The sequence below is a fragment of the Cololabis saira genome, chromosome 12 (assembly GCF_033807715.1).
Source record: "Cololabis saira isolate AMF1-May2022 chromosome 12, fColSai1.1, whole genome shotgun sequence".
Lineage (NCBI taxonomy): Eukaryota > Metazoa > Chordata > Actinopteri > Beloniformes > Belonidae > Cololabis > Cololabis saira.
Genome location: NC_084598.1, coordinates 15180561 through 15205661, shown reverse-complemented (window position 1 = coordinate 15205661; position 25101 = coordinate 15180561). Strand labels below are relative to the sequence as shown.

General features: G+C 45.6%; 1 protein-coding gene and 1 non-coding gene across 3 annotated transcripts; both read right to left on the bottom strand.

Annotated features, from left to right (window-relative positions):
• Nucleotides 1–1573: 1573 nt before the first annotated feature.
• On the bottom strand, nt 1574–23774 carry ptpn18 (protein tyrosine phosphatase non-receptor type 18). 2 transcript variants are annotated; one of them, XM_061735678.1, is made up of 16 exons: nt 23507–23774; nt 14987–15095; nt 14312–14388; nt 14119–14214; nt 12998–13036; nt 12661–12729; nt 12476–12535; nt 11591–11733; nt 11049–11115; nt 10126–10203; nt 8734–8826; nt 7823–7863; nt 4796–4915; nt 3735–3913; nt 3566–3661; nt 1574–1911 (listed from the first exon to the last, which is right to left on the bottom strand). In XM_061735678.1, exons 1-16 carry the CDS (start codon nt 23567–23569, stop codon nt 1838–1840), a joined length of 1404 nt encoding a protein of 467 aa, XP_061591662.1. In that variant the 5' UTR covers nt 23570–23774; the 3' UTR covers nt 1574–1837. The 2 variants fall into 2 exon arrangements, with proteins under 2 accessions (XP_061591662.1, XP_061591661.1); XM_061735677.1 differs by having other exon boundaries at nt 12476–12538; nt 23507–23773.
• On the bottom strand, nt 17024–17095 carry trnag-ucc (transfer RNA glycine (anticodon UCC)). Its single transcript has one exon. It is a non-coding gene; the product is annotated as a tRNA-Gly (tRNA).
• Nucleotides 23775–25101: the final 1327 nt, after the last annotated feature.

Below are 25101 nucleotides of genomic sequence, written 5' to 3'. Positions count from 1 at the left end.
AAATTAATGATGTCTCCAGCCTCAATTTCTGACAGGAGTGTCTCCAGCTCACGGCCAATGTTTTTTTAAATTTGTTTTACTTGTTTTTCCAAGTTCCTTGTTAGGATGAGGATGGATTCACGTTTAAACTCATGCACTCCTTGTACATCAGCCCAAGTCTTTCTTTTTCTATTTTTTTTTTCAGTCCATGTGACCACACCTTTTTATTAAGTAAGAATTAAACCATTCTTTTCTTCATTTTTGTATTGAACTAAACAATGAATTTATCAGCAGCTTTAAAGTATTTTCTACCCAGAACATGAAACACTTAGGCTGTTTTATTAACCTGATTTAGTTCTGATGATGTCAGGCGCGCAACCATCTCCCGAAGCCTTCAGAGCGGCGTCTCCTCCATCACGTCCGCCTGTGCAGCGGCTGCAGAGCGTTGGCGCCTCTCTGCTGCCACCTGGTGGTCTGCTGCAGAACTCAGTGACACGTCCTGGACGCCCTGCAGAAACCAGGTTGACTGAAGCAGCTTTTATACTGGCTATAAAGGTAACAAAAACTGATGACGTCAGTGAAGTGCAGCAGCATGCTCATGTGGTGTTTGTATGTTTTTAAAAGAACAACGGAGAGACTAACTGGAGGTCTGGAGGTGAACATTTGTGGCTGCAGGGAGGTTCTACAGGCATACATCCGGATTTTTGTTCACCTTTTTGAGTGACAACAACCCATCGAATTTGATCAGTTCTCAAAACAACTTTTGGGATAAAGATGTGAACGTAAAAGAGTTAAAAGTGTTCTGTAGCTGTTTGGTGCCCACAGTCACTTGACCTGTCCGGTGATTCGCCTACATCATACAGAGAAACTACAGACATGAGGACGCACATCGATCCTGCTGCAGGTGTTGGTGGGGCTGTCAATCATGAGTGTATTGACGTCTAATTTCTATCCACAGAAAATTAGACATTTTTTTGTCTAATCAACAGTGTGTCCTAGAGTAGAGATATATTTTCAAAATTGATAAGTAATGTCACACACGGTTACTGTCTCGGTTACCATCACCATGAGCTTCATACCGACACCTCGGAAACATTTATGTCCGGTCTGGAAGCTGCTCCTCAATGCCTGATTCCTCATCAGAAAGAGCCTCAAACACACATGGCTGAACACCGGATGATAGCTTCATCCAGAAAATGTCAGTCAGTCATGAATAATTCTACCTTGGAGTCATAACGTTGCTGTCAACCAACCAATCAGCACGCAGCTCATCTAATATTCACGCTTGATAACCAATCAGTGCGGAGTTATTATGAACGAGCGCACCAAGATAGCTTGTCCTGATAGGATCAGTCACAGGGATGTATTAAGGTGTGTAAAACACCTGCCGGCAAACAAACAGCATGGAATACTCTTATACTATTTAGAGAAACAACCAGTGACCCTGAAGGTGTATTCAAGGAAGATTTTGATTCATATTCACAGAAATGAAAGTGTTCTCTTCGACAATTTAAAAATAAAACAAGTGATTTCAAGTGTGACACAAGAATGAGAAGACATCCAGAATCATTTAGGAATCCTGGCTGTTGACAGATTGTGATTTAAAGAGTTATTTATTTATTTATTTGACATGATTGACAGGTGAAACCTCGTAGGGGATTCTGGCCTTCACAACAGCTTAAAGTGGATCATTCAGAAATGTGACCTTAGTGGCCAGACTGTCAGTCCTTGAGTATTTACAGGCAGCCGGACCGTTCCAGGAGCTCATCAGACCTAGAACCCAGACTCTGAACCGTCCCTGACTGTTGAATCCAGTTGACTCAGTCCAGACCATCCTCTTGCTCCCCCGTAAACCGGTTCATCTCTCCAGCCGGGTCCACTCAGCTGGAGGATCTCGGGGTCCTCTGGGTTTCTGGACGCGGCAGTTGAACCCTGGAAATAGACAAAAAGACAACATTTAACACTTCCTACACCCTAGTGATCCATCCATCCATCCATCCATCCATCCATCCATCCATCCATCATTAATCCATCCATCCATGTGCATATCTCTATGCAAACTTTGATCCTACCGCACAAACATTTTGAAGATATGGGGAACTGGCGACGCAGGCGGTGAGGTGGTGAAATGAAGCCAGATTCATGTCATACTTTTAATGTCATCACATATCAGACTTATAATATACTAGCGCTGATTGTGTCCCTCTGTGTTTGAAGCACAGCGTCAGTCAGGACTCGGCCACTTCCAGCTGCGCCATGCGCTTGGTTCGCTCTGGCGCTGCTGCGGTGGAGGATACGCCGGGCCGGGAACCTCCTCGTCACCCACCGCGACAACTGGAGAGTGACTGAGGACATAACAAATAAGTGCCGGGCCACTCTCCTCTTGGCCTCCACCTTCAGATCGCACTACTTCTTTTTTATTTCTGCCACAGATCTGTCCGTGGCACTCACAACATTTACAGCAGCAACGACGTGCTGCCACTCACTCGCTTTCTTTTTGTTAGTGATGAGACTACTGTGACCACCAAATAATGTTGTTTTCCTGGCCTCCACCTCACAAGCATCTCGATCTCAGTCTCCGTGAAATTTAGTGGCACGGTGGCTCGACACATGTCTCATTCATCCTGACGCACAGCAGAAACAGACTGCAGGAAGCCGCTGCGCATGCTCAGCAGGCTCATTAATATGCAAATAGTCATCAAGTAGTTTGCATTGACCATTTATGGTAGAAAGTGGGCGTGTAGAGGGCGGGATATGAGGCGAATTCACGTGCGCAACCTTCCAGCTGGACTGTGATTTATAAAGAGAACATTGCGTGCAGATGTGCGTGCACACGGTTTTATAAATCAGGATTTTTTTGTGCGCACGCCATTTTTGGCTTTTGAGCGTACACTTTTAGTATGAATCCTACGCACTCATTTATAAATGAGGCCCCAGGTCACTACCCACAATGCATGGCCCTAGGTGAGGGTCTGAAGCTCTCTCTTCACCACGACAGAGCGACTCAGAGTCCAGATCACTGCAGATGTGGCACCAATTCAGCTGTCAGTCTCTCTCCCCACATCTCCTTCCCTCTCTCATTAAGAAGACCACCACACACTGTAGCTCCTCCACCCGAGACACTCCTGACTTCTCCAACTGAGCAGCTTGGCCTCAGATTTGGAGGTGGTGGTGGTCATTCCTGCTGCTTCACCCTCTCCAGAGATGGCTGGAGGTCTGTAGAGAGCAGAGATGAGACCCTGACACCACCAGGCTGGACGCATCCGTCCCCTTGGTTGAGCCCAGAACGTCTGTCTGTAAAAGCTATGAACAAAATCCCTGACAACGAGCAGTCCAACACTGCAGCCCTGCTGCAACACGCACACAAGGGCTCTCCTGAACTCCAGAAAACCTTCAGCCGCAGAAAAAGAAGCAGAAGCTATGTCTTCCTCTTGAAGTCTTCCATCTCCCACAAACTCCTGTTTTTCATTTATCAACGCTGAAGCTGCAGACTGATGAAATGACATGACACAAGGACATGACCAGCGCTCACCAGGCACAGAAACCGCAGAAACGCGGCAGTTGGCAACGGGACGGGCGTTCTTACCGATGCCTCCAGGGGAACAGAAATTTGTCACCTCCGACGCCGTGGACGACAGATCTTCATAACTATCATCGTCGTCATCGTTTGAAGGACGTCCAGCTGGAAGAGAGAAAAGATGATGTGTTCACATCCTGAACTCCTCCCCAACCCTGGACCTGGTCCTGGATCCTACCCAGGTGATAGTCTGCCCCCCCGCTGGGCCTGGGACTGCTTGGTTGTGCGATGTCATAGATGGGCGTGGACGAAAGCGGCAGGCTGAGTTGTTTATCCCGGGGTTTCACGGCGCTGTAGAGGGGGGCGGCCGATGCTCCCGGGAGGTTGTTGTCATAGTGATGGGAGGCGGGCCGTGTCCTGGGAGCAGAACAAGAATCTTACTCTTCATAAACCAAATCTGTCTTTCTTATTGAATTAAAGCAGCTAAAGGACTTTTTTCATGATGAAATAACCCCTTCAGTTTCAGGTAGTTGTACGACGCATCGTCTCGCTCTGGCAATCTCCCGCCTCGTTAACGTGAAGATGGAGGAGAGTAACCGAGCGGGGCGCTAAACCTGCTGAGCTAAAAACGACTAAGTTCCTCCAGAAAAATTGGTAGTTTATTAAATATTGAAATTAAAAACGCCAGTTTTCAATCATCTTTTGTGTGTCATTATTCATACATCGGCTAGTTTTATTTATTGAATTTTTAGTCTTTATTGAATAAAACCTTTCTTCTCTTTGGATTATGGGGGCGGTGCAGAGGTGTCAGACCATGATGCATCACATTTGGGTGGATGTGATGTCATAATCTCGCGTTAACACCAAGGAAGACAAACGTTTGAGCTAAAGAAGTTCACCACTGAAGATTAAAGCATTTTCACCTTCATCATGATTTCCCTGACTATATAACGGTGAGTGGGGCTACTCCCACCGACCTAGCGCCCCCCCCGCTGGGCTGGAGAGGCACTACATTACTCGGCGGTCCAGCGTGCATCATCCTCCTGAGAACACGTTTCGCGTTACAGGCAGTTACATTAGTAGAGTGTTGTTTGTGGTACGCCCCCATGTGGTCAGAAGAGGTACTGCTACATAAATGGCTTTAAAATGTGCATATCAATACACATTTTTGTGTGAATGTGGGCGAGAAACAACAAATGTTATCTGTATTTATGAAGCGGCATGGATTTTACTGTTACTGATGGTTTCATGTTCAGTCACTCGAGGTCAGACTGAACCCGAGTGAAGGGGTGATGTTACCTGCTTCCAGCAGCCGACGAGGCCACACTGGAGTAGATGGGGCCGGCTGGGCCTGGGGGGGGTTGTTTGGACTTGTTGACCACCGCGTACGTATCGTTCATGGTCACCTGCTGAGAGGACCTGTGGACGGACGAGAAGTCCAGTAAAGAATCAGTTGGATTTTCCTCAAGAATGTGCCTGTATTCAGCATCATCCATCCGCAGATGAAAAACATAGAAAGATGCTGCCACCCTTGTGCTTCACACTGGCGCGCAGTGGACGTGGTCTGGGCCTCAAGTGGTCTCAGTATAAACTCTAAGAAAAACTGGACAACCCCCATGTGATGTCATGGACAGGTTTCTGAAGGGTACTTTTGGAAGTGTCTTTTTCATCAGCCTTCATGGCGCTACGTGGTTAGATACGGAATCCACCCAACTCTGGCCCTATAGGAACCCAGGAAGGAACTACTGCTATAAGCCAGTAACTACTGCTAAAACTCTGTAACTATTGCTGGAACCAAGGAACTGCTACAATATGCCCACCTGTTCTTACTAAACTTTATGTTAACTCCACCTGAATCCGTCCATCCTCATTTCTGATTCTTCTACTGAGACGACACGTCCTGTTCGGTTTTGGTCACTCGTTTGGCTCCTGCCTTCTTTGTAAAGTCTGTTTCTTTTGTGGTTAGCTTAGCTTTGTTTGTCCGTGAACATTGTCTTTTGTACGTTCAAGTTCTTCTGGCTTGGCGGTTGTTTGCGTCTCTTGCTCCGGTAGGCCAACCCCTTATCCAGCGGGGTTGTCATGTGAAAGGGTCCAGGCCAGCATGGTGGGGGGGTCGCATGGAGGGGCTGGCTGTTCCTGCTATTGTCAGGACTAGCAGCCAGCCTAGCGACTTAACACTTCCTTAACCCTGAACACGAGCGTTTAGTGGACCTGGTTTCAGAAAGCGAGGTAACTCATACTCAGAGTCTATTACCATGGTTACGTCAACCTGGTTAAGAGCAGGTTTGCTTCAACATACACTAATTACTTCCCGTCTCCTCCCTTTTACAAAGCCGAAACCATCAGTCACATAACGGGATGAATGATGAAGTGGACAACCTTCCTGATTCATGTCAGAACCGATGACGTCTCCTTGGGTCTCCATCCTCCGGAGATGACATCATCACTCCATGATGTCATCAACTCAAGTACAGAGAAGCACCAACTTCTGACTGCAGGTCCCAGCAGACGGCTCCTGAAGTGACCCGGTTCACCTGTCACGGTGGTGAAACCTGAACTGTCTGCTGCATTTAGCCAATGCTAAGTTAGCACAAGCTGCCCGCTGCTTAGCTTAGCTCGGAACTCGGACCCGTCCAGATGGACCCACAGCGAGTCACCGCGGTCTTCATTAAAGTAACACCACAAAACATGTCCCTGATACAGACTCAGATGGAGAATCAGACGGAAACTCAATGTGACCAAAAACAGTTCAATGTGATTAAAATGGGACAAAATGAAAAAAGGGATTTAAAGAGCAATGTGTAAGATTGTAGTTTAGAATATCCCAAAATAAGCTAGAAATAGCGAGAAGAAATAAGAGCAATGATGTCATCAAGAAGATGACGGCTGCCGAGATACCTACCACGTCAGCGAGCTAACTAACTAGCTTAGGTCCGCTCAGCCTCGTAATACCAGTTCCTGCCATGTGTGGCAGTAGAGAGCCACATAGCAGCCTCAGTACAACATGGTGACGAGGAGAAGTCTATGATTTGTGGGCGTACTTGAACCTGTCAGTCGTGTAGGCCCCGCCGCTGAGTTACCACTTTACCACCGGGAGAAAACCTCACTCAGAAGCTTATGAAGAGCAGATAAAAACGCGGTTTCCCTGGGGAGACCAGCTGAACGCAGCTACACTGCCCCGATGGGACTGGCGAGCGGAGGACGACTTTAACTTCTGGTTTCTCGTTTGCTTCTTTAGAAAAATCACAATGACACCAATTCTGTAAAAATGGTAAGAAATTGCAAAAAAAAAAAAAGCCAAAAGAAAGGCAGAACAACCTCAGAGGTGGAAATTCCCACAAGAGTTTGAGAGACTGATTCTGGAGAAACCCAGAAGGTGTAGCTGGGGGCCCCCACCGGGGCAGATACACAACCACCTGCTGAACGGGCCCGGTCTGATCTGAAAGGGGAACTGATCAGATATCTGTACCCCCACGGCCCAGAGAGACACCCGTCCCCCCAACAGGAACATCAGATCCGTCCAACACTGAACTAAGAAAACATGCGTTTCGATGGACTCCCCCCCCCGCCCCCGTGCATGTCACAGCATGAAAGACTGCAATGCTGTGGGGAAAAGGGACGCATCTGCAGGAAGTCGACCTGCTTTCCACTTCCTCCTGCGGCTGTGTGGCCGTGGTCGTCATGGTTACCAGGGCTGAAACCAGTTTGACCACCAGGTGAGCTGAGTGGTTCTAGTGTGGTAGAGCAGGAAGTAAAGGTCTGTGACGATATCCTCCATCTTCTCCTCACACCCTCCTCTTCTTTTTCAGACATCTTCTCACCTCCTCTTCATCTTCCCTCCCCTCTGATCAACCTTCCTCACCTCTCTTTTCCTCCTCTCCCCTCACCTCCCACGTTTCCCTCCCTCCTGGTTCCGTCACAGCGAGAGTTCACTCAAAGTCAGTCGCAGGAAGTCCAATGAGCTTTAAGGTGTTGATATTCTGCTCATTCCCTGGAGGCCAGCCAATGGGCGGAGCTAATCAAGCCCCTCCCTGCGGCCCTTGGGATCAAGTGGTTAGATAAAGGACGTGGTTGAAAACTACTACAAAACGGCCTTCTGTTACCAGGCACCGTTACTATGGAACCGACTTCCAGTTTGGGTTAAAGAGGCTGACACCACCTCCACCTTTAAAACTAAACTTCAAACGTTAGTGTTTAGTAAAGCCTATAGTTGGTGTTAACTCAGGTGGACAGAGAGATAGGTGGACAGAGACACAGGTGGACACAGAGACGGGTGAACAGACGGGGGAGCAGCTGTTGAGGAGGATGAATGCAGGTGGCAGGTACCTGTTGACGGGGGTAGAACGCCTCTTCTCTTTTGTCTTCACCTGAGAACAGAAAACGCTGTTACAACACTTTTATTCGGGTTCCCGAGGAAACGACGGGTCCACCCCGACACGGTCTGTGTTCAGGTCTGGCAGGTGAGGTTCCAGCAGACGTGTAAATGAAGTCTAAACGTGATATGATAAGCACAAACGAAGATAAAAGGCAGAAATCTGACTGAATCCTCCTCTTTTACAGCTCTTTTACATATCTGGCTTCATGTATTTAAAAGCTAGACAGTCCAGAAATCCATCCAAGAATTTCCCAGCGTCTACTGGACCACGACTTGTGTTCAGTTCAGAATTTAGAGGCTTTTGAAGACGACTTTTGTCACCAGTTTGTGACCTCATGACTTTTTACGGATGAGACATCAGCTGATGTGAAGTCCATCCGTCGGTGTGACCGTGATTCTATCAATGACTTCCTCGGAGTGTCTGTCCTACACGCCCGCGGAGACGAGAGAGTAAAAGAGAAACGGCGAGTGATGGAGAAGAGCGCAGAGGTCAGTCCCAGAAGCAGAAAGAGGAACAAAGATTTGTCTCAGACAGGCAGCAGTTCTGTTTTTGTGCGAACGAGTTTTCGTATTCAACATCAGAGACACGATCAGCACCTGGACTCGGACCGAATCAGAGACGTGAGCGAGACGGTAAAAGTCTCAGGTGTGGTGTTGAGGACATACCTGTCAGCGCCCGTCCTCCATCAGTCCTACCTCTCCCTTTCAGTTGGTGTCCCTTAAATGTCTGCCTGTGGTCTAACCGACCAGCTGTCAAACTGCAGCTCAGAATTTACATACAGGAAGTCGGCCTAGCATGCGTTTCCTCTTTCTGCAGACGCCTGCCTCTGCTTCCTGCTCCTCACTTCTGCAGGGCCTTTACCTCGGGCTGGTTGCTGTAGACGGGCTGACGGAGCGCCTGCAGGAAGTGCTCCAGCATGCTGACGACTGCGGTGAAGATGAACTGATACTGCTCCTGCAGAGAGCACAACGTTTCACTGCCCTCAGACACAGAAGATGTTTAACATTTAAACAACACAGCTGGAGGAGGAAGACGTGACGGGTCAGAGGGACCTTTCAATACTACCAATGTTAGCCAACATTCAGACAAACGGGATCTTTATGAACATCTCTTGGGTGACACACCACAAAATGTGTGGTGTACTGATCTACTGGATCTCCCAGCTTGGAGGACGCAGGTCCGAGTGCTCCAACTACTATCGGCACCACCCTTCTCTGAAGCACCTGGGGTCTCGTCTGGTGTGGTACACCCAGTACTGGAGTTGAGGGGGGATGAGGGGGGATGGCATCCCCCCAGTAAAAACTGCCATCCCCTCTTTCCATCCCTTATGTCATTTCATCAATGAATGTGGTTTTACTGCTATTTCAACATTTAGAGTCATCACCAGAAAAATAACACCAGAAAAATAACTTATTTGACAATTTTCACCTGTTTCAAGTAAATTTTCACTTGAAATAAGTAGGAAAAATCTGCCAATGGGACAAGATTTATCTTCTCATTACAAGCAATAAAATCTTGTTCCACTGGCAGATTTGAAACAGGTGAAAATTGTTGTTTTTTCCAGTGATGAGTCTTGTTTTACGTGTAATGAGATTTTTTTTACTAAAATGAGACATTTTATCTAGAGATAAGACAAATATTCTTAAGATTTTTGCAGTGATCCATTTTACTTATCCTGTGAAGAGGAGGTTCAGAAAACTGTTTTTTATCGTTGTGTTTTGATGTATTTGATGTAAGCCCAGTGGATATTTAAAGCTTACAGAAGGCTGCATTTAACTGCTGCTATGTCATTCCTGCAGTATTTCTGCAGCTGTTTTGGTCACTGCTATTATTTGTAATATATTATGTTATTTGTAATCAGCACCAATTATCTGTCCCCATATGATAAAATCCACCATCCCCCCTGAATTCTTTTTACAACTCGAGTACTGGGTACACCTGGTCTCTGATGCAGCTGGGGTCTTGCCTGCTTCTCCTCCACATCTTCTTCTGCACTGGATTTATGGTATTTCAGACGTTCACGTGGAAGCTGAGCCTTTTGGGTCGTTTTCACGTCCACAACTTCCCTCATTCTCCTTCATGTAGGAGCCTTTAAGATTCGGCTTGGATGTTGTGTTTTTGATCAAATTTAGGGGATAACTTCATCGATGTGCGCATGGAAACCTTTCGAGGCGTCCAGAGACACGTTGAGGGTGCAGATCACGTTTACATGTTCAGGTGTGGTTTGCTCCCGAAGCGTCTGTAAACACCAACCTTGGTTTGCACGGCGGACGGTCTCTGCATCCGCAGGTCCAGGACCACCTTCAGGATGCTCAGGTGTGCTGTGATCTGCTGCAGAACCAATGACACAAACAGTGAGGAGTGGGGAGGGTTCACACCGACCCTCCACCATCTGGACCGCCTGACGCTGACAGACATCAGGCGTGTGAAGAAACACAGCGCTGTGTTTGTGTCTAATGGTTTCATTCGTCATGGTTTTCTGTTTTTATCTGCCATAAAAATGACGTGTTTGTCTCTGAGCTCTAATGTGAGTTATTCTCTACTTCAGCAGACGCAGCTTCTGAAGCACCTTGTTCACCGTCCGTCCTTGACCTCCTTCACTGAACCCTTCAGTTGTGAGGATGCTGTGAGGCGTGGCTCGACTGAACCCAGAATAATCAATAGCTTCACATCAATAAGGCCTCTATTAATATGTGTGGTCTCTTAGAATCTATAATATATAATCTATAATATCTTAGTAAGACATACCCGGGGGAGGATGGGGGGGGGGCAAATGTCCGCCTTCCTCTCCGTGGCCTGGCCCCTGTGGCCGCCCCGGGGTCGCCATGCCAATATGCCCGTTAACCCCTGACCCACCGCCCTCCTCCACCCCCTGCCACATGCATACACGTCAATACATATATATAAACATGGAGGGTTGGGGCATGCTGGGACGGTTCCCGCCAACCCCCCCCCCACATTCTTCTGAATGCACTCACTCACAACACTAATATTAACCAGGTAAACCCATGTATAACCACCAGAACCATCCAGAACCTTTTCATCGGGGTCAGGTTCATTTCCTGGTGAAGCAACAGCAGCGCACACACATGCACATGCACACACAGACGCACACACACACGCACACACACACTAACAACGATGCAGAAACACTCTGCGTTCTGTTAGCGAGTTACCTTGGTAACCAGAAGGTCATGGATGTAGTCGAGAGCACAGATGACTCCTGTCCTCCCACAGCCGGCGCTGTAACACACACACACACACACACACACACACACACACACACACACACACACACACACACACACACACACACACACACACACACACACACACACACACATACACACACACACAGCAGATGCGGCGTTCATGTTAACTGTGCCATCGTTAGCAGGTGTTACCTGCTGCATATTCACAGCCTCCTGCTTCGTTTGTGTGCACGTGTGTTCGTGTGTGTGTGTGTGTGTGTGTGTGTGTGTGTGTGTGTGTGTGTGTGTGTGTGTGTGTGTGTCATCTGTCCTGTTGAATGTTCATGAGCAGATGACCTGTGATCAGCTTCGTTGGCACAAACAAGTTGCTGTGATGATGTGGAATTAACAGCCGTTTAGACTGTGTATGTGTGTGTGTGTGTGTGTGTGTGTGTGTGTGTGTGTGTGTGTGTGTGTGTGTGTGTGTGTGTGTGTGTGTGTGTGTGTGTGTGTGTGTGTGTGTCCACCTGCAGTGTATCAGCAGAGGGGAGGTGTCAGCTCCTCGGCTGATCCTGGCTCTCTCCAGAAGGTCCAGGACTCCTGAAGTGTCATAGGGAACATCATGATCCGGCCATGACAGGAACTGGTACTGAACCAGAGAACGGGACTCCTGGAGAAGAAGAAGGGAGGAGGACAAAGGAGTAGAGGAGGAGGAGAAAAGAGAGAAAGATAACATGGAGACGGGCTCATCTGTACTCTCAGTGTGAATGCGGGGAGGAAACTTGACGCGTGAAGACTGAAGTTAAACTGAAAAGTTAAACTGTTCTCAACAGAAGTCCCAGAGTTTTTAATCATCACACAAGATTCATATGAAGCAGACAAATGAGACAAAGAGCTTTATTCTTGTAAGATTGTGCACCTAAACAAACTGCGACACGCTACCGACATTGGCCTGTTAGCAGTGTAAAGATAAGACTACAAAGATTGTAACAGTATACAGATGACCACTCTGACTCAGAAACCCACTGAACTAGCGGCCCGGGACCTCGTTGCAGATGCTCTTCATGACTCCATAGAGGTGTCAATCATTCAGCCCCATCCGGTCATTCCTGAGACATGTCCTTGTACAAACATCCACAAATCAGCAAAACAGATAAGAACTCTAAAAGTGGAAGATTTAGCCACATTTCTGCTGCGTTTCATCTTCATTTATTCTGTTCTGGAACTCTGTCCTTCATTTTCTCTCATGTGTTATGTTGGTACTAAATGTATTCAAATTCTGCCGGTAGCTGCTCAGATAAACTCATTTTAAATTAGTTCTGACATTTTAAAGCAAGAATCTCAAAAACTGTCCCCATTGGGAAGGAGTGGAAGTGTGAAGCATAGGAGTGAGAAGTAAAAGGCGCTCGAACCTGCTGGAAGGTGACACTCAGAGTTCTGATAACCATGTCCTCGTTGGGTCGGGTCTCCTCCTGCTGGAGACACGACGCAACAACACGTTAAGGGATTCTTCATGAAAGTGCATCGTTAAATCTTTGATGGTGGTCTCTGGACACGCCGATCAGAGCCACGCAGAGTTTCCTTCACGTGTCCTTACGTTGGTGACGGTGAACGGTCCGAACGCAGCAGACTGATGAGCTACACCCCAGTAACACTCACATTTCCTCTGCAGACAAGAGAAGAGGTCACTACGAGAGGATGGAAACAACCACAGAAGAGCTGCAGAGTGACTGAAATATAAAACGTCTTCCAGTTACAAAGACAACAAACCAGAAGTCTAGTCAGCAGTCATTGCTCTGATTTTCACATCAAACACGCTTAACGACATTAAAGTAAAATCTGTGGTGGAAAGGAAATACTGAAGGTACTGGGATGCTGGAACATCGTATCAGAAGGTGCTCAAAGGTCAAAGTTCATCAGAAACTGTATGTTACCTTTCCCATCTCGACCTCCCTGCAGGCCATGACTATCACCTGAAACACAGAGCCAGGCATTAGTCAGAGCCCGTCAGAAGTAAAAAGAAGACAAACAGCAGAACTGAACCAGGACAGGGACTCCAAAGTCTGACTTCAGCTTTATTTTCACGTTAAACCTGGTGACAAGTTTAAATGGAGATGAACCGAGTCCAGTTTCGCTGATGTTGACCCGCATGAACGAGTACAACACACTTAAAAACTGCCACACATGCCCGAAATGTCTGACAAATAATTAAAGACGGAAAGTTTAAAAAACGCAGAAACACAGATTTTATTCACAGCGGAACATTATTAGCATCAAACATTCAAACGAGGGAAATTCACCATCTTAAGGAAAGAATGTCGCCACTTCAGAACTGATGGCAGCAACACGTCTCTAGAGTCGTGCCGCGTAGCATCTCCTCGTCCTCTAACAACGACACACAAACATCTGGATGCCAGTCGTTCCATTCTGGTCCGTGCAGGATTCTAGCTGATCAGCAGTCCTGGATCTTCTGTGTCTGGTCTTTTTGGTTCTCGATGCTCCAGATGTTTTCTGTTGGTCTGCAGGAGACCAGTCCAGCACCTGGACTCTTCCCCTGTGATGGATGCAGGATGTGGTTTGGCGTTGTCTTGTTGAAATATGCAAATGTTGTGTGGATGGGAGCAGCCGTTCCTCTAAAACCTGGATAAACACATCAGCATCAGATGTGCCAGCTCCGAGAGGCTTCTGAAGTGGGCCGATGACAGGCGGATGCTCCCTCTACGTTTCAGGACGCAGCGTCCATGGTCAGATTTTGATTTATCCAACTATCAATCCACTTCAAAGGAGACAGCTGACCTCGCCAGTTGTGGGTGGTCCTCGGGGAGTTTCCTGTTTATTTTATTTTATTTTAACGGTGTCTCATTTTAAAGGTGGACACGTTTTCTGTTTCACTGTGAATAAAATAGGAGTCTTCCATGTTTGCAGATTAGTTCATCCTCTTTTTATTTACATATCAGGAGGTAGAAGTTGGTACCGAAGTACAGACATGTGTTTATATATACTCATGGTTTTATTTGATGGTTCAGAATAGTTCCTGGTCTCTCTGATGTCTGACCTTGATGTGGAGCTCCCAGATCATCCTCCAGAAGTCGGTCAGGGTGGAGCTGATTGGCCCCTGACAGGCCACGTACCCGCGGTCCTCTGACGCCCCCTGCAGGACAGTCAGCAGCATTACAGCCAGCAGAGGGCTGGAGTGAGGAGGAAAATCAAGACTGATGAGGTGTTTCATGACTGATCTGCCAGCTCACCTTGATCAAGCTGGCGTTGATGTAATCAGAGCTCGAGTCTGCGGTCGGCAGAGACAGCACCACCCGGGACTGGTCATCTGAACGGAGACACAGACGTGAACCAGGGACACAACGCAGCTGCAAGCAAGAACATTGTTGGTGGAAGTGAAGTTAAGTCGTGGATATCAGAAGAAACAGACACCAACTGAGCCCTCAAAAGTGACAAAAACAATTTAAAAAATGGCCCAGAAGGGTTTATGGGTCCATCTGAGTTTGTTTTCATCACTTTGTGGCTCAAGTACAAATGTGGAAAAATGTCCGTCCTCTTCCTTTTAAGATTGAAGGAAACCAACGTAATAATTTACTAAACATTCAGTTATGAAAATCAGATGCTGCTTTTACATTTTGATTAAACAGAATCATGAAATAACGATGATGATAATAATAATAATAATAATAATAATAATAATTATTATTATTATTATTTGTATTATTATTATAATTATTATTATGATCATCATTATTATGATTATTATCATCATTATTATGATTATTATTATGATGATTATTATTATTATTATTAATTTGTGTGTTTTTCAATGATCCTGTTGAACCACAACTCAAAAGCAACCTCTTTTTATAACTTCCGTCAAAAAAGAAGAGAGGAGGACAGCGTGAAGGAGACAGACTTCGTACACGGCAGGATGTCTTTGTAGCGATTCCTCTTGATGTTTTCCTTCAGAGCTCCAACATCATTGGTCAGACCCAGCTCTCTCTTTAACAGCGGCGTCTGTGAACGCAGCACCTGCCACCACACACACACACACACACACACACACACACACACACACACACAGGTAGGTGAGTCCAACGTGCAGCCCTAACACCACGTAACAATAAGGAGTTTCATTTGAATTCATTTGGTATCAAATAAAGGAGCAGAGGTGTCACTGATGTAACGTCTGATTCAGGTCTGCAGTCGCCTGGTGGTTAAAATCTGGTTCTGCAGAGCTTGGAGACACTTTTCACTGCAACAGTTTCGATGACCACGAAAGGGACATTGTCTTTGCGTTTCCCCCCTTTGCAGAGTGGACATCCCTGGGAGACTACCTGGGAGACTAGTACTGCTGGTGGGGAATACACTCAGAACTGATGAAGTTACTCAGATGGGAAACTGAGGACCTTTGGAGTGAGGGACGGCCTCCTGAGGACCTTCTATGACTGTGTGGTGGCGTCGGCCATCTTTTATGGTGTGGTCTGCACAGCAGCAGAGAGGAAGAGACTGGACAAGGTGGTGAAGAAAGCCGCCTCTGTCCTGGGCTGCAGTCTCGACACTGTGGAGGTGGTGGGGGAGAGGAGGATGGTGGCTAAGCTGTCATCCATCATGAATAATGTCTCCCACCCCCTTCATGAGACTGTCAGAGCCCTGGAGAGCTCCATCAGGGACCGGCTTCGTCACCCGCGATGTGTCACTGAGAGGCATCGCAGGTCCTTCCTCCCCACTGCCATCAGACTCTACAACAAGGCCTGATCACAGTAGCAAACGGACAATAACAACAAATATGTGCAATATCTTTCTATTTTTACCTCAATAATTCATTATTATATTTATCATGTGCAACACCATCCCCAACCCTCATTAGGTACAATTACACAGTACTCATTCATACATATCCTACCTGTTTTTGCACTGTATTTGTAATATCTAATACTGCACTATTTTTTTCTTCTTCTGTATATACTTGTAGCAGTGTGAGTGCCACGGGGGCCCGACCGACAGGATGGAGAGGACACGGAGTTTCGTGCAGACCCTTTTATTACAGCAGTTTCACCAACACACAGGACACACGTGCTTCCAGCTCCAGCAGCTTCAGCTTCAGTCTGCACCAGCTGCAGTCTCCCAGTCCTCCTTATCAAGGCTGGCAGGGTGGATAGGCTGATGGGACACACCTGTGTCCCGTCAGCCTGAGTGGCTGCAGCTACTCCACCCTGCCACAATACTGTATATATCTTTTAATTATATATTTTTTATTTTTGTAATCCTTTTTCTCTGTATGTGTATGCATGTGATGTGTGTGTTGTGTGTACTGCTGCGGCTCAATGTGAATTTCCCCACTGAGGGATGAATAAAGGAATATAATCGAATCTAATCAGCCGATAAAGAGATTCTGATTCTGGTTGAGACCCATTAGGAGGGAATGGACTCATCAGGATGGGGCACCTCCTCGGAGCAGGAGGACGCCTGGCGTCAGTGCCAACTCTAGTCCCATCCAGTCCACTTATATTCCAGTTCATTCCAGCCAGGCAGCCAATATTTATAATCCCTGTCCCAGCTCTCTTTGGGAACAGACAGGTTTACACCCTGGACATTTAAGTTTGTTTGGACCAAGTTATTCAAGGCTCTGCTTTCAGTCCAGTGACATGTGCTGCCCACATCTAACGTGAGGACGTCACCGAGCCTCATTCGTTCAGACCGATGGCGCCATCTGCTGGAGACAGGCGGGATGGAGCTTTAAAATGGGACTTTTAAGAGAAAACTGTTTTAATTCTTGTAAAGACGACGGTACGAAGGATAGTTGGCGAGTGATTCACATTTTCTCTGGCCTTCTATATTGTGGTTATGCTTTACATGTCGAAACAAAGGTTGAAATCGGACGTTGTAAGAGTTACGAATTGCAGAAAAACAACTTTGAAAAACTAGGAAAATTCAGATTTTTTTCCCAAAAGCGGAGCTGCGATGGCCGGGAATCGAACCCGGGTCAACTGCTTGGAAGGCAGCTATGCTCACCACTATACCACCATCGCACAGTTGTTCAGGATCCACGTCATGAGTCTAGCTGGAAGAAGGAGGCTCCGGGGAAAGGAACTAACTTTTTCAAAATGTTGAATCGTCATGAAAAAGTTTCATCTAGGATTCTGCAGCTGCGGAGCCAGAGACCTTCATGAAGAGGTCTGGCTCTGTGATGGAGGCCGACCCGGAGAGTCTCAGAAAGATCAAATACTGACAGTTGTGTGGACATCTTCTGTAGAGCGGTTCAGCAGCAGAACCATCAGCGCAGACAGCCGACACGTAGCTGCCCCGAGGACGTGTTCAAATGATCTGAGATCAACACACATTCTTCATAAATCATTCATAATAATAAAACTATTTCTGAATTAATCTGTTTGCCTGTTCATCCGGCATGTATGTGTGTACAGTGTGCGCCCGCCCGTCCCCGGCAGCGCGGTCTGGAGTGGTGACTGTACTGTATGCATGCTCGGTGGGTCACCTGGGGGGGTTACCTGGGGGGGTTACCTGGGGGGCTTACCTGGGGGGGGTTACCTGCTGGCCAGTGGCGGAGCGTGGGTCTCAGTACTGAGGGGGCGGAGCATTCTCCATGGGCCCTTATGATAGTCATTTTAACATTCAACAACACCTCATCCTACCCATCAAACAACATTTATTCTCACTTTTATTGAGCCAAGCCTATAGGCCTATGCTGCAGAAAGCAGAGTAAAGTCACAAACTTGTTCAGAAGAACACACACACACACACACACACACACACACACAGGCCGGACAGCTGTCAATCACCTGGAGCTGAAAACTCAGATAGTCACGGACTGACTCAGTTCCATCTTTGATACAAAAAAACATAACTGGTCTAAAATTACACAATCTATTTAGATAGATATAGACACAGCGGTCTATAACATCATTTCTGAGCTCTATAACCGAAAATAGACTCGGCGGTCTAGTTGACAACAACACAAAGCTCATTCAAATAGGCAGGTGGTCAAGGCTACCACAACATTCTGATAAAGAAATTATTTATGAAGGTTACACTGACTCACAAATGGCAATCGACTCTTCCATAAAACTTTGTACATGCTTAGTCCTCTTAAAGTTTAGCGCTCATCTCCTTCATGGCCGCAAATTTGCCGAGTCGGCAAATAGACTTCGAGCTCATATATTTAATACATTTATAAAGCCCATATATTTATAAAGCCCCGCCTGGCCGAGCCCTAACACTGTGGCCGGCCGCCGGCCGTCCTGGAGTTGAGTACCGGCCGTTCTGTGATTCTCCAGATCACACAGATGGCCAGTCCGCCCCAAAACGGGGCCCTATCATTAGGCCCTATGAGCTTGTGGGCCCCTGAACACTTCTTTCACTTATTTTATGATTTCACTCTGTACCATTTCAGCTAAGCCCTGAAGAATCTCATTTTGGATTTGATGACTTGTGTACTTTGCATTCCCACATGCATCCAGCCTTTTTTCAATAAATTGGTCTTGCTTTGCTATTTCGTCTGATATGGCCAAAAAGTTTCCCTTATTCTTGGAGTCCTCAGACTCTCGATGATCCGTCTGTGCTATAATTTGGGTTGCAGTCAAAAGAAGCACATTTGCTATTGTTTTCAAATAATCTCGATTTTCTTCCACTTTTTTTTGTCGAATCTCATTTAAAGAATTTAACATGGTTGTGTTCCTCTCAGTAGCTTTTTTATGTTGACTGATGCCTACATTGCATTGACATGCATCTCTGATTTTGCGTGGAGCCTAAACCCAGACTCCTTGGACAATGCCTTTTTCCAATTTGAGAAGCCAGGCTGTGAGGTAAAGGCAGAGTCTGGTCCATTAGGCAGGGACAAATGTCTACAGGCAAAGCAGTAAGAGGAGTCTTGAAGGATAAAGTATTCAAGCCAAGAAGTGGTATAGCCAGGCAAAGCAAGGCCAGGCAAATTGCCTGGCCTTGCTTTGCCTGGCTATACCCTACTTCTCCTTCAGTGATCTGAAGGTCATGATGAGACTTCAGTCTGATGAGATTCCTTCAATAAATGCAGACACACAGTACCGATCTGGCCTGAGTGGACTCATGATGACCTCACAGACTCACTAAAAATAACGTTTCCATCACTGGAGAGAGTGACGTTATTGTTCTAGAATTGTGAGGTCAGAGAGTTTGTGCTCCCCCGACGACTTCTATCTAACTGAGTCATATTGATATTTTATTAAGATTATTCAGTTCTGTGATCTACTTGAACTCTTCGAACTGACTGCTTTGTGGAGGAATAACAGAACCCGAGATCCTCCCAGGGCAGACTAAGTTATTTCGGGAACAAAAGGAAGAACAAAGGTGCTGCAGCAAGTCAATCATAAACTAAAGTGAGACTGAGAATGAGGAAGTGGCTAATGTAAACCGCCTGACTCATCTGACAAGACGTGAGGGGGACATGTCTGAAACATAAACCAGGTCTGTCCTCCATCACCGCTGCTGCTGTGTGTCTCATGACGACTGGTAGAAATAGGATAACACCTGGGTCAAAGCGGTCAGGTGTTTTAGCTGAAGTCTCCACAAACAGCCATTCATTGGTTTAAAAAAAGTCTCTGTGGTTGTTAAACTGAAACTGAGTTTAGAAGAGTTAGTTCAGCATGTGAACGGCCTGTTTCACACAAGTGAATATTTCTCACTGATACGGGATGTTTTTACATGCAGATACTGTCAAAGCTGAGCTTCTCAGCCTGTAGTGTCAAACATCAAGGCATGAGAAAAGATTTAATGTGGTGCATTGTGAGTTTTACTGTAGGTCACGTGTTTTCAGGTAGACTTTATTACAGTTTAGAAGTGGATACGTTTATACTGAAATAAAATGTTGACGTGTCAGTCAAGAGTGTACCTCTCTCTGTCATTCACATGTGGCCTCATCAACATAGCAGCGGTCCCAACCGAAACTGCAAACCACCAGGTCAACAGACACGTAGGCGAACAGCTCCTAGAGGAAAGGGCACTGGGTTCACTACGCTAGAGCAAAGAGGACTGGCTTTCACTACTCTAGAGCAAAGAGGACTGGGTTCACTACGTTAGAGCAAAGAGGGCTGGGTTCACTACGCTAGAGCAAAGAGGGCTGGGTCCACTACGCTGAAACAAAGAAGGCTGCTCCATGCTGATCATATACATCTTTCCTGTTCTTTCAAACCTTTAGTTGTCATCTTATACTTAAATACTTAAAACTAAACGCAAACAAGGCGGAATTATTGCCAAACTTTGTAAATTACTAAATCAGATGATTGTTTATGGTTTTATTTCATCTCGTTTAGACTATTGTAATAGGTTTTTATTACCTGTTTAAACAAAAAAGACCTTAACGGTCTACGAGTAATCCAGAGCTCTGCTAAACGCTTCTGACAAACACGAGGAAGCGACACGACCCCTGTTTTAATCTGTCTGCACTGGTTACTGGTACATTTAAGAACGGTGAGGCCCCTGCATCCATCCCAGACCTTTGAGATCTCCACACCGCTCCACCACCCGAGGTTGAGGAACCTTTTGCCAGCATATTTAGGCTGCCTTAACCCTATTGAATCTTTAAAAGACCTACCTACTTAGACAGGCTTTTAATTGGACTTGAGCTGGTCGTATGTGGCGTCTGTTCTTTCTTTTGTTTTACGCTTGTGTCCTACCTATTCAAGTGTAACTTGTGGAGCACTTTGTGGCTTTTAAACTGTGAAAAGTGCTGTATAAATAAACTTTACTACTACAAGAAAGGAGTTTCAGATTAAAGTATACTGGTCTCTGGTTTGGATGGGATATAATCACGGAGCTCTTTCTCAAGCGGGTTTCTGGCTTTTTTGAGGGTCCACTGCAAGTTTTTGTTTGGAGGCCTCGGTTCTGTGAGACTACAGCGTGATGGAGTCCAAACTCCTTGAGATCATCCATGTGATGAATTAATCTGTTTCTCTTTAAGAAGAAAACGGGCTAGAGTTGGGAATGTTAGGCTCGGTCCAGCGCCAACGTTCCACATTCCAGGTTGAGACCGCCGAGTGACATCACAGGAGTTATGTGATCATTTGTATAGAAGTGATCTGTTTGAAGTTTTTCAGTCAGGGTTCAGAATGCATCATAGCACAGAGACAGCATTGGTTCGAGTCACAAACCTTTTTATGGCCTCAGATAGGGGGATTAGTGTCCATACTGGTTCTACTGGACCTCAGTGCTGCTTTTGACACTGTAGATCAGTATTTTACTGCACAGGTTAGAGAATTTGCAGTTGTTGGGATTAAAGGGACAGCTCTGGATTAGTTTATATCAGATCAATCTGACAGATTCCAGTTTGTTCATGTACATGAGGTTTCTTCAGAACAGTCGAGGGTCTGCTATGGTGTTCCGCAGGGTTCAGTGCTAGGACTAATATTGTTCAGTGTATACATGCAGCCCCTGGGAAGTATAATTCAGAATCACAGCATACATTTTCATTGTTATGCAGATGATACACAGCTCTATTTGTCTGTGAAACCAGATGAAACAGAACCGTTAGTTAAACTTCAGGCATGTCTTAGGGACATCAAGGCCTGAATGTCCGCAAATTTTTAGCTTTTAAATTCCGATAAAAAAAGGTTATTATTTTTGGTCCAAAGCATTTTAGGAAGGGATTAGATGGTGTTGCGAAGGCAGTGCAACTGTGAGAAGCCTTGGTTTTGTTTTCAATCATGATTTTTGTTTAAACAAACATATTAATCAGGTTTCTAAAACAGCGTTTTTCCATCTCTGTAATATCACAAAGATTAGGAACATCCTCTCGCTCCCGTGATACGGGGAAAATAATTCAGGCGTTTGTATTTTCTAGGCTAGATTACTGTAATGTATTGTTAGCAGGATGTCCAAGTAATTCTCTGAATATCCTGCAGCTGATCCAAAATGCAGCAGTGCGAGTGCTGACAGGAATAAACGAGACCACGTCTCTCCAGTGTTAGCCACCCTCCATTGGCTCCCCGTAAAACTTATTCCAATTCAAAATTTTATTTCTTGCGTATAAATGGCCTAGCTCCGCGATATTTGCAAGACCTGAAATTACCTTATGTTCTTAACAGTAGGAAACCTCTAGTTAGTGTAAACTCTAGTGTGTCAGGGCCAGTAGTCATAGCTGCAGCTACAGGACAAAATTAAAACAGTTCGTCTTAAATATAACTTCATTGTAGATATGCTGCTATAGATCTACTCTGCAGGGGGACTCCAACGTGATCCACTTAGAGGGGCCCATCACCCCTCCTTCTCTTTCCTTTCTCAGTTATTAATTATAAGTAAACTATCATTGTTCTCCATTGTTCTTGTAGTTTGTTGTGCTGGTTTGCCCCCTCCTTTTCTCTTCTGTGCATGTTTGCAGGCCTGAGCTTCAGGAGCTGCATGCTGACCTGCAGTCCCCCCCTCTGATCATGCCACTGCTTGCTTCCACCTGTCCGTGTGGATGTCTGCTAGATGCCTGCTGACATCCTAACCTGCAGTCCAAAACCCTTTCATGTTGACTAACTGCTCAACTTGCCTGGTCTCAAAAGAGGCTCAGTCAGTTTATCCATTGAAAACTGCTGTTGTCTGACCACCCTAGACCCACGGCTGCCCTGGAGCGGCCAGGTTCGACCTGTTAGCAGCTGAGTGGGCTAGGATGGTGAATGGGTGCTGGTGAGCTCTGCTCGTCCTTATTTCTGCTCTTGCAGCACATGTTTCTGACATTGTTTCATTTGTATCATCAGAAATGAGGATTCTTGGACACATTTGAGCAAAATGTATTTTAGGTAAAATTAATTAGCTTAATAGGTGGGTGTGGAAACATAAATCCTCCTGAGACCAGCAATTTGTTTCTTCTGTAACAGATAATAGCCCCACTTCACAAGCAGGTGATGATAAATACAAATGCATTGCTGGGTCTCAGGAGGATAAGGGTAATTTTTTTCTTGCATACACCACCTCTGCATTTGGTCATTGAGTCATGTGACGACACGATGCCGGACAGTCTGGAGCCTGACAGCAGGTGCTCAAATTTATGCCAGAGATGCCATGCGGAGATTTGCATTTTTGACACAGATAGAGCTGTTGTGCCTGAACTAAGCCTGCAGATCATTTGAATAGACTCACAAAGGTGACAACACTCAAACACAACAGGTTTTTCCAGGAAAGTTGAAGAGACTGAGAAAAGACACTTAGATGGGGAATGATGAAATAAATAGCCCTAACCCCTAACAAATTAACGTCAAACCAAACATGTTTTCTGCCCCTAAAATACACATTTGAATTCAAGATTTCATTTTGTGGTTTGGTTTAACTGACATACTGCTGTTCAGAATCAACAGTTCTGACCCTAAAATAGTAAAGATGTTCTCACTGCTGAGGGTGTAGAAATGAAGCATCCCCATAGGGACAGAAAAACTGGGTTCCCAGACTCAGGATTGAAATCAGACACTCACGTAGTACTCCTGGTCCACAGTCTCGGGGTCCTGAGCCTTCAGGGTAGACAGCAGGGCCTCCATGTCCTGTCTAGTAAGATCCCACACCTGAGCCGAGGCGGTGGACTGAGCTGCAGCTCTGAACCTGAAACAAACACCTCTGTCCGCTGTTTTAGTTCTCCCTTCACTTGCTTTGTGTGAGCGTCTCAGTTCTGCCTGAAAACTTCGTTAATGATTCAACATAAGGTCAAAGAGCCTCCCTGCCTGTGCAGAGAAGCAGGAAGTGTGAAGTAACTGCTCAGGACTGTAACACCGTTACCTCCCTGAATTTCAATGTCAACATTAGCACGTTCCTTCCTGAAGCACAAAACTACTGAACAAATGTAATTCATTCAGTTCCTGATTCTTGTTCGGTTGGTTTTAGTGATATGACAGATAGGAGGCTTATCTCAAACACACGCAGTCAAGGAAAGGAAGTACTTAAAATCAAATACAGAATACAAAAATAAAATATATACATGTATATATACATATATACATAATCCTGTAAATACAGAAGTACTAACAGTAGGGTTGCTGGTTTCAGGGAGAGAATCTGTTTGAATTTGTGAGGAGACACACACACACACACGCACGCACGCACGCAGGCACATACAAGTGAGCATGGGATGCAATGATCTGTAAAACAAAACTATATTTTATTCATAAAAGAACGAGGACTACAAATGTTAAAAGTGAGAAATTTTACCATTTCATGCAAATATCAGCTCATTTGAATTTGAAACAGCAACATGTTTAAAAATGTGATAAAAAAAGCTTAGACTGCATAGAATAGAATAGAATAGAATAGAATATCCTTTATTTTCTCCCTCAGTGGGGAAACTTATTTGTTGCAGCACACATATACACACATATAGGGGAGGGGTAAAAGGACTGAAAAGTCAGAAATAAAAAATATATAAAAAATACAAAAGATACGTATAAAATATGTATAAAATATGTATAAACAGGATATGAACAGTATATACAGATAAACAGTGCAGAAAAAAGCAGGTGGAGTGTGAGGTAGATTGGCAGATATTGCACATCTTAAGTTAAGTTATTGCACATCTTATTATTGTCCATTAGCTACTGAGAGCAGGCGTGATTATAAAGTCTGATGGCAGCGGGGAGGAAGGACCTGCGATGCCTCTCGGTGGAGCATCGTGGGTGGGCATGAAAGTAACTGAACAAACAGGACAAATAAGCAGAATGAATCGTCTGCCCGTTCTCCAAACTACACTTCGTAGCTTGTGTACTTTTGTGTCCAACCTATGAGGCTGCCTAAAATCACATTCACGCTGATCCAATCTGTACATACATCTGCATTTCAGATGTCACTTCAGATGTGACGTGCTGCAAAGCAATTCCCCTGTCCAATACTAGGGGATTTTGGGTGTCAAATGCTAGAGGGTGTTGGGTTTCAAAAGCTAGGCTCTGTTTCTGCGATATGTGTGGGTCAATGTCTTGGTGGTGATTCAAGTATGTTAAAGTGTGTCAAGTTTGCTGATGATACCACAGTTGTGGGGCTTATCTCTGGGGAGATGAGTCGGCTTACCGGGACAAGGTGGAGCTGC

Excerpts from the sequence above, each read along its gene's own strand:
- ptpn18 (XM_061735677.1), bottom strand. The coding sequence starts at position 23,569 with ATGGAGGCCCTGCTGTCTACCCTGAAGGCTCAGGACCCCGAGACTGTG. Across the intron at positions 12,539-12,660 it reads GACCGTTCACCGTCACCAAC|CAGGAGGAGACCCGACCCAA; the intron begins GTAAGGACACGT and ends TCGTGTCTCCAG. Across the intron at positions 4,916-7,822 it reads CGTTCTACCCCCGTCAACAG|GTCCTCTCAGCAGGTGACCA; the intron begins GTACCTGCCACC and ends GTCCGTCCACAG.